This window comes from Podarcis raffonei, chromosome 1, assembly GCF_027172205.1.
Source record: "Podarcis raffonei isolate rPodRaf1 chromosome 1, rPodRaf1.pri, whole genome shotgun sequence".
Lineage (NCBI taxonomy): Eukaryota > Metazoa > Chordata > Lepidosauria > Squamata > Lacertidae > Podarcis > Podarcis raffonei.
Window position 1 is genome coordinate 135,434,485 of NC_070602.1, and position 15,940 is coordinate 135,450,424.

General features: G+C 41.8%; 1 protein-coding gene across 24 annotated transcripts in view; it reads left to right on the plus strand.

Annotated features, from left to right (window-relative positions):
• LRRFIP1 (LRR binding FLII interacting protein 1) overlaps positions 1-15,940 on the plus strand; it is a 106,816-nt gene that overhangs the window by 87,778 nt on the left and 3,098 nt on the right. For 22 of the 24 annotated variants that reach the window (XM_053364152.1, XM_053364127.1, XM_053364256.1 and 19 more), the window contains 2 exons: positions 1,387-1,528; positions 2,388-5,755. In XM_053364152.1, the coding sequence (XP_053220127.1) occupies positions 1,387-1,528; positions 2,388-4,393 (2,148 nt within the window). In that variant the 3' untranslated portion in view covers positions 4,394-5,755. Of the gene's footprint in view, positions 1-1,386; positions 1,529-2,387; positions 5,756-11,253; positions 11,304-12,933; positions 13,049-13,929; positions 14,010-15,940 lie in introns of those variants that run through there. The other 2 variants (XM_053364263.1, XM_053364272.1) reach the window with 1 other exon arrangement.

Consider the following 15,940-nt stretch of genomic DNA (forward strand, 5'->3'; position numbering starts at 1 on the left):
TCAACCTTTTTTTAGGGAGCTGGCACCACACTTATCTCTGAGAAAAGAAAACAGGGAACATAAGGAGCCCAGTGCAACAAACCAGCCCAAGGCGTTGGCATCTGCAACTGAGCAAACTTGGGCACCTCGTGCTGTAAGCAGTGTGCGTTGGGCGGGGCTCTCCATGGCCTTATGCCAATCCCAGGCACGCAGGAGGGCGGAGCCGGGTGGCCGCTTCAGCACCTCGCTGGCTCGCTTGCCCCCAAACTCGCGGCGCAGAACCGCCTGCAGTAAACGAGCCCGCCACGGCGCTCCAACTGACGGGCAGGCTCTTCCCCAGACTCCAACACTTGGGCCCTGGACTCTCTGCCTGGCGCCCCTGAGAACCCCACACCCGGGTGCCCTGCACCCCTGTCGCCTGTGGTTAAGATGGCCCTGTTTATACGCTAAGTGGGCTGCAAGAGTACTTTGACACAGAACCCATGAACCAAACACTGCCTGCTCATGTGGGGAGCGAGGCTAAAATTTGACACACGCACACAGCCCTAACACTGCCTTCTCAAAGCCAGCTAAGTGAGGCATGAGGTTCTGATAGTGCCCTAGAGCCCTCTCAACCCATTCACAGGGCTGGGAGAGTGCCAACCAGGTTTTGAGAAGGAGGCAGGAAGGCTCTCAGCCCCTGTCAAAGCTCAGCGCCTTGCTTAACCCACTTTGGAAAGACAGTGCAGGGGCTGGGGGGTGCCAAATGTTGCTGAGGGCCACCTAAAAAGGCATTGAGGGCCTGTGCACTGTACTGTTCTGTCCAATGCTTGCTGCTACATTTTGGCACTTAGTAAACATTAACATTGGATCAAAGCATGTACTTAGTGCTGTTTTGACAGAAGCCAGAGACCATGCTGCCTCTATAAAGCAAAACAGTATTGTAAACTTATATTGGTAGCACAATTTGTTAGGAACATCTCCCGCTCGAACCATATTAAACCAGATTAAAGTCGTGAAGAAATAGACATAATGGACTGAGTTGCAGTTGCCTTTTAAGCTAGTGTGATAGAATTGTTGATGTACTGGGTTTGGAAACAATCTTGACTATTTAAGTACAGTTTGTAGATAGCTTTGGTCAGCTCTGGCAAATTGTTTTCATGGGATTGCTATAATGATAAAATGCTGCTCTGAACTTCTTGGAGAAGGATTTTTTTTTTTTTTTATACGAATCAAGATATCGGTTAATCTAAATACCATATAGCTTTGTTTATCAAGACATTTCTTATATGTTCCAGATGTTCATTATACCCTCATACAGTGTACACACGTGCTTTGTGCCATGTTTGAATTGTGACTTTGTAAGCAAATTTCATGTGCATGGTATTGTAATGTTGTTCTAATGTTCATTTATTATTTCACTCACAGCGTCATGGAATAATACCCAACTCAGAAGTAGCTACCAATGGAGAAACCTCTGGTGATCTAGATAATGATGGACTACAAAGTTCTTCCAATATTGCTCCAGGATCAACTCATGCCCCTAAGGTAGCTGGGGATGATACATTAGGTAATTTCCTTTTATCAAGATTTTTGATCACCACCTTTGCTAGAATCTGAACAACTAACTAATCACCAGCATGCTGCTTATAAAATCACTTCTATACATTTTATTTTCTGCTTAATGCCAACAATCACTTCAAGCATATTATATTTCTTTTATTTATCTTTATGAGGAGATGTTAAAATAATTCCGTTTTATTCCCCAAGTCCAGGGAAACAAATGCTTTAAAAACTAAGCTCTATATGTATGTCTACAAGGTGTGCAGCCACTTTTATTAAGACAGATGTTGAACATGCAATTCTAAGTGTCCTGAGTGACTCTGAAGGTGCTTTGGTTCCCTGCAGTACATGGGGGGAACTTGAAGACTAAAATAGGATTAGGAGCACGTGAAGAGACTGGGGAAGCTACATAGAGTTACTCTTTTTTGCATTGACTTGTGAATGAGAGAGCAAAAAAAAATATTTTTAGTACTGTAGTGATAATTTTTAAAAGATGATATTTATGAGGGGTGTATTTTGGTCCCTAATATTTCTCAGCGTAATAGAACACAATTTTAGGTCAGAAATAATGGATAGCTGTCAGACAAATCAAAAGGTATTTTCCTTTGTAAACCTTCAGACTTCAATGGCATTTGCCAATGCAGTGCAGTTGATACCAGGGAAGAAGACACTTTCTGCTGATCAGGCCACTAACTAATTCAATTGCTGCTTTGCCTTCACATAATTGGCAAAAGCTGATCTTTCTTAACCAGTTCTTCTGATTCATTCTCTCTTCTGGGTTTTAAGTGGGGAGGTAAGTGTTTAACGTAACACAGTTAAGTAGTCTCCCTATTTTGGTCCCTTCAACTTTCTTAATGATCTTTTAGGCAGAGCCAAGGAAGTGGAGATGAAAAATGAGATTTTGGAGAATGTGGGGAAAAAAGAAATCTTGCAGAATACTGAGCATGAGGAACACACAGAGGAGACTAAGGAACAGGAAATTGTACAGGAATGTTCAGAGATAAAGACGTTGCATGCTGATGAAAATGCGGAGGCAGAGAAAATCACTGAAGGCAAAGTGGCTTCAACATTGTTATTAAATAGTGGACCTGAGGAACCAGCTAAGAGGCATTCAGAGCATGTTCCAGGAATTGTTTGTTCCCTTGAAAACAGTGGTATAGTTGAATTAAGGGGTGAGGGGGGGTTCCCTGATGATACCATAGAAGTGAAAGAGTCTGATGGAAATGTTGTAAATAAAAGTGATACTGAAGTAGCATGTTCAGGTATGGAGGGTAATGAGCAGATACAGACAGATATAGAAATACTTCCCCAACAGCAAGATAAAGATAAGCAAACACATATTGTAGGTGATGAGGCAGAAGGCGATAATAATGAAGTATTTCAGGAAGCATTGGATTTTGTGAATAACAGCCATGTGGCAACTTCCAGTCAATCAGAATCACCAGAATTGGCAGAAGATTTGCTTCTCAAAGTGCCAAGTATTGATCCTTATATTGAACAGCCGGAAAGCAAAATTGTTGAGGGACACCTTCTTGAAGGTAGACGCATCAAACTAATTGATAAAGCAGACGGGGATAAAAATGAAACTGGTGGAATTAATGAAGAGAATGAGACGGAACATGCCGTGCAGCGGCAGGCATGTGAAGTAGCAGCAGAACAAACTGAAATATCTTCTGCATCAGATGAGTCTGAAGAACAAAAACAAGTTGGAATGGAAAAATCTCAGCCCTTATCTTCAAAAGATGAGACATTTGTTGAAGAGGAACAAACTATGCAAGTGATTGGAGCCAGTGAAAAGAATGAAGAAAATCCTGCTATGGAGACTGATCAGAGAGCAGCTTTAGCAGAAGCACTGGATGTACATTTAGATTTTACCATGAAAGAGGTTCATACAGAAGAAACTGCTGCAGATGGTGTGAGTCACAGTGAATGCCAGATCCCTGAGGAAAGGAACTTAGACCATGAGGATGATTCTAAGAAATGTGGGGACATTCAATCAGAATTCATAGATGATGGCAAAACTGTGGCAGACATCCAGATAGCACCTGAAGAAGTTGCTGGTGACAATAATGAAGAAGACTATAAGCCAGCAGAAGAGCAAAGTGTAAATATACAAGGTGAAACTTTTCAGGAATCTGCTGGAACTGCATGTGTAAATATTCAGGGCACTGAAGTAAACAAAGGAAACGAAGAGGACAAGAATCACGAAAAAACAGAAGAAAAGATTCTTGACATTGTGCCAGATACTGAGAAGGCTCCTTGCGTCACCTCACAGAAGACTGAATTGAGTGATCAAGAGAGAAAGCTTGACAATGATGAAGAAGAAGGAGAAGCTGTGGAAGAATATCATGAAGCATTTGATTTTGCAGAGTCTCCATTTGGACAACAGGAAACTACTGAAAGGAATGATAATCTTAATAATGAGCTTGAGACAAATAATCACCAAACGCAAGAGAAAGTTGAGATTACAGAACATGCAGCACAGAATATAATCAAAAAGGACACTGAAATGGAATATAGAGATGCTGAAGAAAATAAAAAAGGTAAAACCTACCAAGCCTTAGCAGATGAGGTCATAAATGAATCCACCGTGACTGAAAGTGAAAATACCCAGCAGCAGAAAGGGAAAGAATTAGAAGAAGCTGCATTCTTTCAGACAGATCCTTCTGCTTCCGTGGCCTCAGAGGCACAGTGTGAAATTTTGGAAGACCCAAGCAAAAAGATGTCAGATGAAATCAGTATAGATCACATTGCTGAATATACTGCAGAGCAGTTGGAAAAACTAAAAAATGATGCGGATGAAAGTGAAGAGGAAGTCCAGGTGGGTAGAAAGGGTAAAGGTAAATCTCGGGAAGATTGTGTCATATCATAACCTCAGAAGTTAGGTCATTATTGCATGTTACAAACCTGCCATCTGGTGATTTCAGAGTAAATATGCTGTTTTAAACAAAAGACGAAAGGAAAAGTTTAAAAGTGAAACTAGATCCACGCTCTAAATACATTTTATACAACTTGTTATCTATATCAATAATGAATGACTATGAACATTTTCTTACCTCTCAGGTTTTAATTACTGTTTATCATAGTAAAACAAAGCTGTTAATCATACTAAATCTGAATTAAGTGCTTTTAATATTTTCACCTACCGTATAATATAGCACTTGATTCCCCCCCCCCCCCGTATTTTAATGAAAGCTAAGATTTGAAGGTTCTTAGAAACTGTCCACCTTTTGAATATACTGTATGCTAACAATTATCATCACCTTTATTTTAGAAGCAAGTTGTTACAAAGCACATCAGCTTCAACATGCTTTCAAATGCTGGTATTTTGCCGGAGGGTGATAAAATGGCACTTTATACAGGCTGCATATCGACACATTCCAAATTAAGGTCACTTTTATTGCCAAAATATAGTTAGGTCAATAACATAGAATTAATGAACAGAAGTTGCAAGTGAAGAATCATTGGTTTGCTAATAGGAATAAGTGTACACTTTAGTCATTTCATATCAAATCAAGCCTTCACTAGACTGGATTCAGAGCAAGTTAGTCACACTTAGATTCCATTAAAATCATTGGTGTTTGAGTTACATTTATTTCAGTAGAACCAAATAAAGTTGACTGATTCTGAATTCAAACCACTTTGTTTAACATGATCTATATATATTATTTTAAAGAAAGTTTTGTTTCTTTTGTGCTTCATTTATATTGTGCTTAGCTTTTTTATCAAGTAACATTTTCTTCAAGTTATATCATATGTTCTATCCTCCCTCCCACCCCAAATTAACATTTTCTTAAATCTAAATCTTAAAGTCTTTCCCCTTCTTCTTTGCTGAAATGTAGGCAAATTTGGATGACTTTGTGAATGCCTTAATAAATGTTATTTAAAACCACAGAACCAAAGGCAACTGTTGTTTTATGCATAAAACTCTATCACACTGCTTTAGAAAAAAATAAATATTTTTTAAAATAATGGCTAAAATGAAAATGGATAATTTCTAATTTTTCAGTATGTATCTTATTTCCAAGTTGGACTATTTTTAATGCAGAAATAAACAAATATTTTTGTATTAGACTGTTACAAATAAGATAGGATCAAAGTCTGAATGTTTGTAGCACTGCAGCACTCAAAATAGATAATAAATGTATTCAGCTACTAAAGTACAAAAGGAAAAACAAAACATATATCACACACTGAGTTGTATATAGATTGAAATAAACTTTTTATACTCTAAGGTGTTTCTTGTCTCCTGTTTATAAAGTGCTTACAATTCAACTGATACTGCTCATAATTTTTGTTATATAAATTTATTTTTTAAATTATCTAGATGGTACCTAGCTGCTTTTATCTATTTTGTTGCTTTTATTTTAGATGTGGCAGTTCTTAGCAAAAGCAGTGAGTTGTATCTAACAGTGTTGTGCAGCTGATGGTAAAGTGGATCAGGGTAATAAGCAATTTTTAGCAGTTCCCCCATTCCCTGTGCAGCCCTCACGCCTGTGCACACCCTGAATCTACTTTGGAAGGTTGGAGACCCTCAAGACCAGTTTTAGGAAGGGGAATACGGGACATTGTTTCTCTCCCCCTTCTTCTGGCAACACCATTGGCTACAACCATGTAACTTCAAACTTTCAAAATTAGTTATGTTCCTCTGAAATAAGGCTTCCAATGAAACACTACAGTGGTCCCTCTGGTTATGAACTTAATTCGTTCCGGAGGCCCGTTCTTAACCCGAAACCGTTCTTAACCTGAGGTGCGCTTTTGCTAATGGGGTTGCCCGCAGGTGATTTCTGTTCTCATCCTGGGGCAAAGTTCTCAACCCGAGGTACTACTTCTGGGTTAGCGGAGTTTGTAACCTGAAGCGTTTGTAACCCGAAGCGTTTGTAACCCAAGGTACTACTGTATTAGAAAACATATTGGACCACAGATTTGGGTACCTCGGACGAGTTCAAAATCAATATGCAAAATGGACACCATTGTGCATTGGTAGCCTCATTTCCAGATCATATCCTTTCCTGCTATGTTTAGCAATGAAGCCTCTCTGTTCTTCCCATTGCTCCCCAGGGCATGCGCTGAGAAGATGCCTGAATTCCGGGGTAAAGAGTGATGACCACTTGGGCACCAGGCAAAGCCAGAGCTACTAATCAGAGGTGCAGAACTGGTATCTGCCAGTGAGCCAGATCCCTCAGCCCAGTCTAACATTGCCAGGTGGATGGGATCCAAACCACTGCCTCTCCAGAGAGACGAATGTCTGTTTGGAGGAAGGGAGTTGAGTCCACTTCCTCCAAACAGAGAAAACCCACAGTTTTCAACAAGGAAGTCCCTAGTTAGCTGATCCCGGTGGGGCTCCCTGTCAGTGCCAGTCAGCTAACTGGTGCTGACAGCGAGCCCCACTCACAAACTAAAGCTCGCTTTAGTTTCCCAGTGGTTCCTTTGTAGCTTCATCCATCCCTGACATCACCTATGGGCCTGGTTTGTGAGGTGCTTCCTCACTGGACAAATTGGAGATCTGGACTGGGTTTGAATAGGCCTTCCGGCTGAAGGTCCCCACCGCTCCTGTTCAAGTTTCATATGGACAAATGGCTCTAAAATTGCAATCATTTATTACGTAATTAGAGTTGAGGCATATTGACAATTGAATTGCAACTGTTAATATGAGAATTTGCTTTGGAGTGCCAGTTGGTAAGCTCAGTGCTGTTTTATCCCCCAATATACCTCATTCTATACCTCACAGAATCGTAGAGTTGGAAGGGAACCCAAGAGTCATCTAGGCCAACCCCCCGCAATGCAGGAATCTCAGCTAAAGCATCCATGGCTGGATCTAGACACATCAAAGAAGCGTTTCAGTTAAATGCAATGTAAATTTAAACAGAGAAAACAGGTAGCTAAAAGTGGGACTTCACAGCGCCATCTGGTGGCACAATGTTATATCGCATATACAACGCATATAAATTGCTTTTTCTTTACCAATTTAGCTGAGTCCCATGACAGATGGCTTTCCAACCTCTGCTTACAAACCTCCAAGGAAGGAGAGCCCACCACTTCCAAAGGGAGTCCATTCCACTGTTGAACAGCTCTTACTATCATGTTTAATTGGAATCTCCTTTCTTGTAGCTTGAAGCCACTGGCACAAGTCCTCCGCTCCAGAGCAGGAGAAAACAAGCTGTTCCCTCTTCCATGTGACAGTCCTTGAGATATTTGACGGTGGCTATCATATCTCCTATCATTCTCCTCTTTTCCAAGCTAAACATACCCAGCTCCTTCAATTGTTCCTCATAAGGCTTGGTTTCCAGACCCTTGATCATCTTGGTTGCCCTCCTCTGCACATGTTGCAGCTTGTCAACATCCTCCTTAAACTATGGTGTCCAGAATCGGACACCATATTCCAGGTGTGGTCTAACCAAGGCAGAATAGAGTGGGACTATTACTTCCCTTGATCTGGACACTAGACTTCTGTTGATGCAGCCTAGAGTAGCATTAGCATTTTTGTTGCTGCATCACACTGTTGACTTATGTTACTGCTAGTAAGCCAGGTGTCCCCCATCTTATATTTGTGCATCTGGTTCCTCCTGCCTAAGTGCAGAACCTTACATTTGTCCGTATTGAAATTCATTTTGTGATCTTGCGCCCAGTTTTCCAATCTGTTAAGGTCACCTTGAATCCCGATTCTGTCTTCTGTGGCTTTTGCTTCCCCTCCCAGTTTGATGTCATGTGCAAATTTGATACAAATTTCAACCAGTCATATATGAACTAAAAATGTGTTTATTAACAATATTCAAGAAATTGTTTTGTGAAATATTATTTATTGCTTTGGTGCTCTGAGATCGTTTTCTGTAAAATAGCCCCCTTATGTCTTGATTTGTCTTCTCTACACAATTGTAAATGGGTCTATATGGGCAGGAGTAGAGGGAGGTGAAAGGTGGTAGTATCCCTATTGTTTTCTTAAGATGTGCCATACAGTAGCATATTGTAGGGTTGCCATATGTCCGGTTTTCCCCAGACATGTATTTAATTCAAAGGGTGAAATCACCATCTGGGGGAATTTTTTAAAAATCAACAAAATGTCTGAGGTTTTGCAAACAGAACCAGGAAGTGTGTGTGTGTGTGTGTGTGTGTGTCACTCTTTTCTTTCCCCCATATCTGTGGACACACCTACTCTGTACAAAGACTTGCTTTGCGAGCAGAGCCAGGAAGTGTGCATGCAAGGATCCCTCAAGGATCCCTTTCCTGTCTCTATGGGGTGCCCCCATGGTGCCTGCTGGGATGGGGCAAATCAGCTGATGAATGGCTCTCCTGCCAGGTCGGGGAAAGTCCCGCCCCCCTTCTGGTTTCATTTCACTACTTTTGGCCATTGCATGATTTTAAGGTAGAGGAAAGGCAGGAGGTCTCCCTGGTGAGTTGCATCTGGGGCAGGAAAAGATTCTGCAGCTGTTTTGGAGGCGGCGCCTCAGGATGAGTGGTGGGAAATCCTTCCCCCGCCTGTTTAGAACAAGTCTCTCTCTCCCCCCTTAATGAACCCGCCCTACAGTGGGGCCGGCGTGGCTTCTACACCCTGTTGCTTCTGCGGGGAGGGCTCATGCCTCGCTCAGCGGCTGGATTTGACAGGTCCGACAGTTTGCAAAAACTCCTCCTGCTGTGATCAGCTCCCCTCCCCCAGCCTCTCAGAACCAAGAAGGTCATGAAAAGGGCGGAGGAGAGACTGGCTGCACACAGGCTCAGTCTCCGGATGCTTGGGGAAAGCCCTGGAGAGGAGGAAACACAGACAGCTGCGGGGAGGCAGTGACCTTTAGTCTTGGCAACTGAGTTCATGGAGTAAGACCCACAGGGAATGAGCTCCCGTGCTCATTAGGCCCGACACTCAGCCAAGTCTGTGGAAATCATGTTTTTGCTAATAAAGAGTTAGCTCCAACTTTGAACTGTGTGATTTACTGACCGGCATGCTCTGTGGCAACCAAGTGGGTGGGACTCGGAACATGCTAGGTACTTAAAAGAGCATCAGCCCATGACACAAATTTCCCCATGCTGATTTGAAGGCAATTTAAGTTATCTGAGCAAACTACGATCGGTGCCTGGAAACTCACCAGCACTATACTCGGCAGCAAACCCAGCAACCTTATAAGCAAAGTTTTAAAAAATCTAAAACAAAATAAGAAAGATGGGGAGAAAGGGCAGGAAACCAGGGGCCTAGTACAAAAGACTCAGGGCTCAGACCTATTGAGGCACCCAAAGCTGCAACAGATTTCATGGGGAAATGCCACACCACTGACCTTGTCCAGGTAGTTCAGACAAAGTGTCCAGCTGCAATGGATCACATCACAGAAAAGTGACTCCCACATGGTTCTAGCTGTATTGTATTCAATAAATATCTAACTGAAATGATGCTATTGGTTGTGCCTAATCGCTTTTCAGTTCATATAGATGTTCCACCATTATATGCCTGGGTCAGCAAAGCAGCCTGAAGCCTACAGCAATGCTTTAGTACTGAAATTACCTTCTTTGCAATGTTTCCCATTTATAAAATTGACATTTACCTGAAGCTACAGTCATTCAAGCTGTAGTTTTCTGTGCTACAAATTTTATTCTGTATTCCACACCTACTAATGAAATTTGTCCTGAATGAAAATGATAGGGGCTCAGGCCTTCAGTCTTCAAAGCTTGTATACATAACATAATAGGAATGCTCTGTATTTGTTCAGATGTACAGAGTGAAAGACATAAATATGCAGACTGAGTTGCTCTGCTAAAGTGAAATTCCTTGTACTATGGAGCTTTTAACTACATCCCTTTGGTGCTGAGTGTAATCACTGATTTCTAGGAAAATGTGTTGGAAGATCCGTGCACCCAGCACCTCTTATTTTATGAAGAGCAACCTTCCCATGCAATGCCCAATAAATTGAAAGTTCTCAAAAGTAACTTGAAGTGTGGTGCAAAGTGTCATGGGAAAGGTAATCTTACATTTTATCTTATTGTATATATTCAGGTTTCAAATACAGAAAGTATAAAGATTCTTGGAGCACTTCAATTATTTTTGAGAATGTTACAGTTTTATATGGAGAATAAAACACATGCTTGTGTCAGCATCTTCGACTGTTAATCATTTTTGCAAGAATACACTACATAGTCTTCCCCAACCTGGTGCTCTTTAGATATTCCCCATTAGCCCCAGCCAGCAGGGCACCAAAAGGGTGAAGGTGGCAGAAGCAAAATGTTTGGGGTGAGTGGCTCTTCTCCTGGATTTGAGAGATGCACACGGAAATAGTTCTTAATCTGGAAACATCCAAAGCCACCCCATTCAACACACACACACCACCAATGACAAATTATAAAGAGGAGTGCTTTAAAAAAAGAAAAGATGTGTACCTCATTGTGATAGTGTGTTGCTGTCTTCCTAATGCTGCTGCACTGTAAAGATTTGTGAGATTTTTGTATTCCAGGGTTTGACCCTAGAATCCTTGCATGCTAACCTACAGTAGAAGATTAGCTGCTTTGCATGCACCTGGCTGCTTCTACTGAAGTGACAAGCATGCTTTGTGAGACTGGCATAACCTCCCTTGGCTGAAACCCCTTCCCAGTCCTGTTTGTGACCTCATTTACCGTGGTACGTGCATAACTATCTTTTATCATTAGTTCCACTAACCTTCATCACCATTCTTTCTTTTTCAAATTTAATACATACTTTGCATCTTTCACTTAACAATATCAACAGAGTGCTTCACTTCTCTTTTTTTCTTGTAGACATTAGATTGAAAAAACTTGTTGATGAGCGAGAATATTTACTTGAACAGGTAATCAAAAGTTTAATACTTCCTCTGTATTAGTCTCTTCGGCTGTTGCCAGTTGTTTCCCTACAGGTCAGAGCTGATTGACAAGGTCAAAGTTTTCATGTGATAATTTGCATTGCCTGAGCCAAATTAGAACAAGACTTTGGGCCACTTCACAGAAAAGAATTTTGCACTTGAGTGTAATCGAGTGCAAATGCATATACATTAAGTGTGCACATGTGTGCGTGCGTGCGCGTGTGTGCGTTGAGAGAGAGGGGGTGCTTGTTGGTTTTTTAAAGAAATGCAATCAGATATTGAGGAGGGGTTGGGCTCCCTATAAGAGGAAAAACCCTTCAAAACGTGTGTGTGCTTCACATCTCATATAGTGCTTGGGTATTCTGTGTACTCACACCTGAGCACAAAAATATCTAAATGAACCCGCCCTATCTTACCACTTGGTATTTTTACTTTTCATTGCGTTCTTTAGCTCCAGGGCAGAACAGTACAGTGGTACCTCGGTTTAAGAACAGTCCTGTTTAAGAATGATTCGTTTTATGTACTCCGCAAAACTGGAAGTAGTGTCCTGGTTTGCAAACTTTACCTTGGTCTACGAACAGAATCCGAATGGTGGAAGGGCACCAGTGGTGGGAGGCCTCATTGGGGAAAGCGCACCTTGGTTCAAGAACGGTTTTGGTTTAAGAATGGACTTCCGGAACGTATTAAGTTCGTAAACCGAGGTACCACTGTAATGTTAAATTAAAAAAGGTAAAGGCAAAGGACCCCTGACAGTTAAGTCCAGTCCCGGACAACTCTGGGGTTGCACGCTCATCTCGCTTTACTGGTCGAGGGAGCCAACATTTGTCCACAGTCAGTTTTTCCGGGTCATGTGGCCAGCATGACTAAGCCGCTTCTGGCAAAACCAGAGCAGCGTACGGAAACGCTGTTTACCTTTCTGCCAGAGCGGTACCTATTTATCTACTTGCACTTTGACGTGCTTTCGAACTGCAAGGTAGGCAGGAGCAGGGACCGAACAATGGGAGCTCACCCCGTCACGGGGATTCACACCGCTGACCTTCTGATTGGCAAGCCCTAGGCTCTGTGGTTTAACCCACAGCACCACCCGCGTCCCTTGTAATGTTAAGTACATTAGTAGAAAGCTGTGTCCTCACTGGAAGAAGCGGGGCGGGGGGTGATTTGCAGCTACGCACCCTCCCCTATCTGGCCCCTTGTACAAAGCCGTCTGCCATATCGACTTGTATTTTTTTAAAAAAAGTGTTCTGTGTAATCATAATAATACAATCCAGGTAGCTAATGTGATAATATTTTGGCTTCTCCAAAATGTTCAATTTAATTTTTAAAAAGAGCAAGATTTTTAGCTGTTATGGTTGTTTGAGAAAACGCTGGCAGTGTCTGCAGCTTCTGTTTCCTGCATGACTTATAGCCTCTTCTGTCCCTGACTTTGTCTGTAACGTCTCCTCTTACTGTCACATCATTCCTTACAAAAATAACTTCAGATGCTACGGAACACGAATATCAGTTCAAATAATGCAATCTGAGTACGCTTGTTGGGAAATGCAGGATATTTGTAATTCTAATTATTCTGTTCACATATTGTTCGTGTGCCAGTGTTGATTAAATTATTTGTGGTTTTCAGGTTAAAAAATTAAAAGTACAACTGGAAGAAAAGCAGAACAGTAACGTGGAGAATTTACATTTAGAAGATGGAGTCATAGAAAATGGCACAGAGATGCATGCGATTGAGCTCCAAAGTAAGATGTATTCCCGCATTGTAGATTCTGTATTCAGCTCTTCAGTGACAAAACTAATTTTATCCATTTACATAATCATACAAAATATAATTGAATAGGTTTCATTATTAAGGTTAGTGGCAGCTTGCCCACCTGCTTTCCCTGCATGTTTACCCACTTTGCTTCATGCAGAGGTGTAGCTGCTTCTCCCCTGAATACTTATTTCCTGAGAAAACCAGTTGGAAGCTGTGCCAAGTGATGGGGCCCCGACTGTAGCGTGGAACTGAATGCATTCAACAGATGTGGGCAAGAGTAGGTTCTGTAGACTAATAGGTTTACACATGGTCTGGTCAAAGGTGGTCAATATGTGCTTTCCAACTTGGAAGGATTGTAGAAATTAAGAAGGAGTTTTTGTTTAGTTGCCAGCAATGAGTAGTCACTGTACTGCACTGAACTGCAACCCCCCCAAACTTTTGGGGTGGCTTACAAATGTCATTAGAAAGTGGCGAGGAACAAAACTTAGCCACTGTTTCTTAGTTGAAGAGTCCTTCTAGTGACCAGCTGAGATATAAAGGAATAAAAAAATGTATTGTCTGCTAACGGAGCTGGCAGAGATGCCCTACAGTCCATTTCTCTCCCCTATTGCTTGATCAAATGGTTGCTGTAGATGACAGTTGAGAGGTTTTTGCTTCTAGGATAATGAGTGGACATTACCAGAGATCCCATGGGCATAAAGGTAGTTTGGTGCATTTTTCATGAGGTTATCATTGTAAAAATGGCATCTGAACAGCCCTATACAACACTCTAAATAAATTGCAGTATATTTTAATGCCCCTAGATACTGTGGGAATATTTTTCAGAGTTGTTTTAATGGGTGACACATTTTTTAAAAATATCTTTAGGAGATGCAAATAGACAAATCAGTGACCTCAAATTTAAGCTTGCAAAGTCTGAACAAGAGATTACAGCACTGGAACAAAATGTAAGTTTGTGATATGTTTATATCTCTCTTGAGGTGTACTTTCTTATCTAAAAATGTTGGGAAGGGATACCCAGGCAGTGATACCGAGTGCATGTGCTTCAATGCAAATTCCTGTGAAATAAGTTTATATTTCAGTTCTAAACATATTGGAATGTAAATGAGTAATTGTTTGTGGTGGGGTGCCATGTTGCTGGCGATGACTCTGTGGAGCATAAAGAACTAAGAGGGCAAGCAGGCATTTGAGTCAGAAGGCTTTTTGATAGCATAATGGTCTTGAGTTGCTTACAAAAATAACACTGTAGAAATAATTGGTTCAGAGTATCAGTCATGCAGATACATAGCTGGTATTGAACAGTTTGTTTTAAGTAGTACTGTCATGTAATTTTCTTTTCAGAAATTTCCATCCCCAGCCAGTTTATAAGCTAATGCATACATATCCAGTTCTGTAAAGAATTAGCAATCTGTGAGCCTTCTTAGTCAATTCCTCTAAACGGCTTGTACCTGGGGCACCTGCCTCTGTGCCTGTGTGTACTTTGAGATAATCATTTGATGCTCTTCCCTGGCTTCCCACACCATCTCAAATACAGCAGATGGTGACTGGGGAATGGGCCTTTTCCGTGGCAGTGCTCCCCTTCCCCCCAAAGTACTTGGGGCATACTCTGATTTGTCTTTCTGGCCACAGGCAAATGCTATCTTATTTTAGTGATTATTTATATTCGTTTATCAAAATATTTATATACCACTGTATCAGAAAAATGCATCACAGTTGTTTTCAACAGTATAAGACATAAAGCCAAACAGTAAAATCATAAAAAATTAAAAGCAAGTAGAAATTAAAAACAAACACCAATACAGTGGTACCTCGGGTTACATACGCTTCAGGTTACAGACTCCGCTAACCCAGAAATATTACCTCGGGTTAAGAACTTTGCTTCAGGATGAGAACAGAAATCGCATGGTGGCAGTGGGAGCCCCATTAGCTAAAGTGGTGCTTCAGGTTAAGAACAGACCTCCGGACCGAATTAAGTTCTTAACCCGAGGTACCACTGTAGACCGTTGTGGGGGTGTCCTGTTAATTACCTGCATCAGCCTGGTGGAATAAAAAAGTTTTCAGTAGGCCTTTAAAAGTTAGCACTGAAGGCACCCACTGAATTGGTAGGGTGTCTCAAGGACACTAAAGGCTCGGTTTCCCATTTTTGCCAAATGCGCCTCACCCAGCTCCCTTTTAACTTTTAAACTTAAAAAGAAACCCAACATGGCTTGAATACAGGGGTGCTGACTTGCCCCCCATTTTAGGGCGGCACAGGCATCGGGGGGAGGCGGCAAAGTGTGGCCCTGGCCTCCTCCCCGCAGCCTATGCCGGACGCATGGAGGCCCATCTTTGCTCTTGCTCGTCCCAGCCCCCTCCCGGCTCCTGGGTGGGTCTGGGGTATGTGGAGGGCACCCGGCGATGCCAGCCCCCTCCATAGTGGGAGGGCTGGGCCCCCGGATTCAATATATTCAGAGGACGGGAGCCCCTTGCGCCCCCCCATTCCCACCACTGGTGCTGAAATATATTTATGCTTTTCCTATACATTTGCTGCTTTCAGCTTATTTTTATTTACTTTATTGTGGTTCTTAATATTATAGTGCCAGAAAACCCTGCATTTTGGAAGAGTGGGATATAAATCTTAACAGTGAATAAAAATGAAGACATTATAAACAAGCTGTGGAGCCAATATTTAATCTAATTGCTATAAATAAAAAAATATTTCCAGGCAAGCTAGACGGAACAACTGTAGTCGTTATGGCTGAGGAGCAGGTGGAATCTGTTTTTACCCATTCAGTCCCTGCTGTTTGGGGCTTTCATTTTCATCACGGCTGTAATCTTGGTTACCATCTCGCTGCACTTTCACTTGCACTAAAAAAGGGAAAGCCAGGGTCATCTGGCG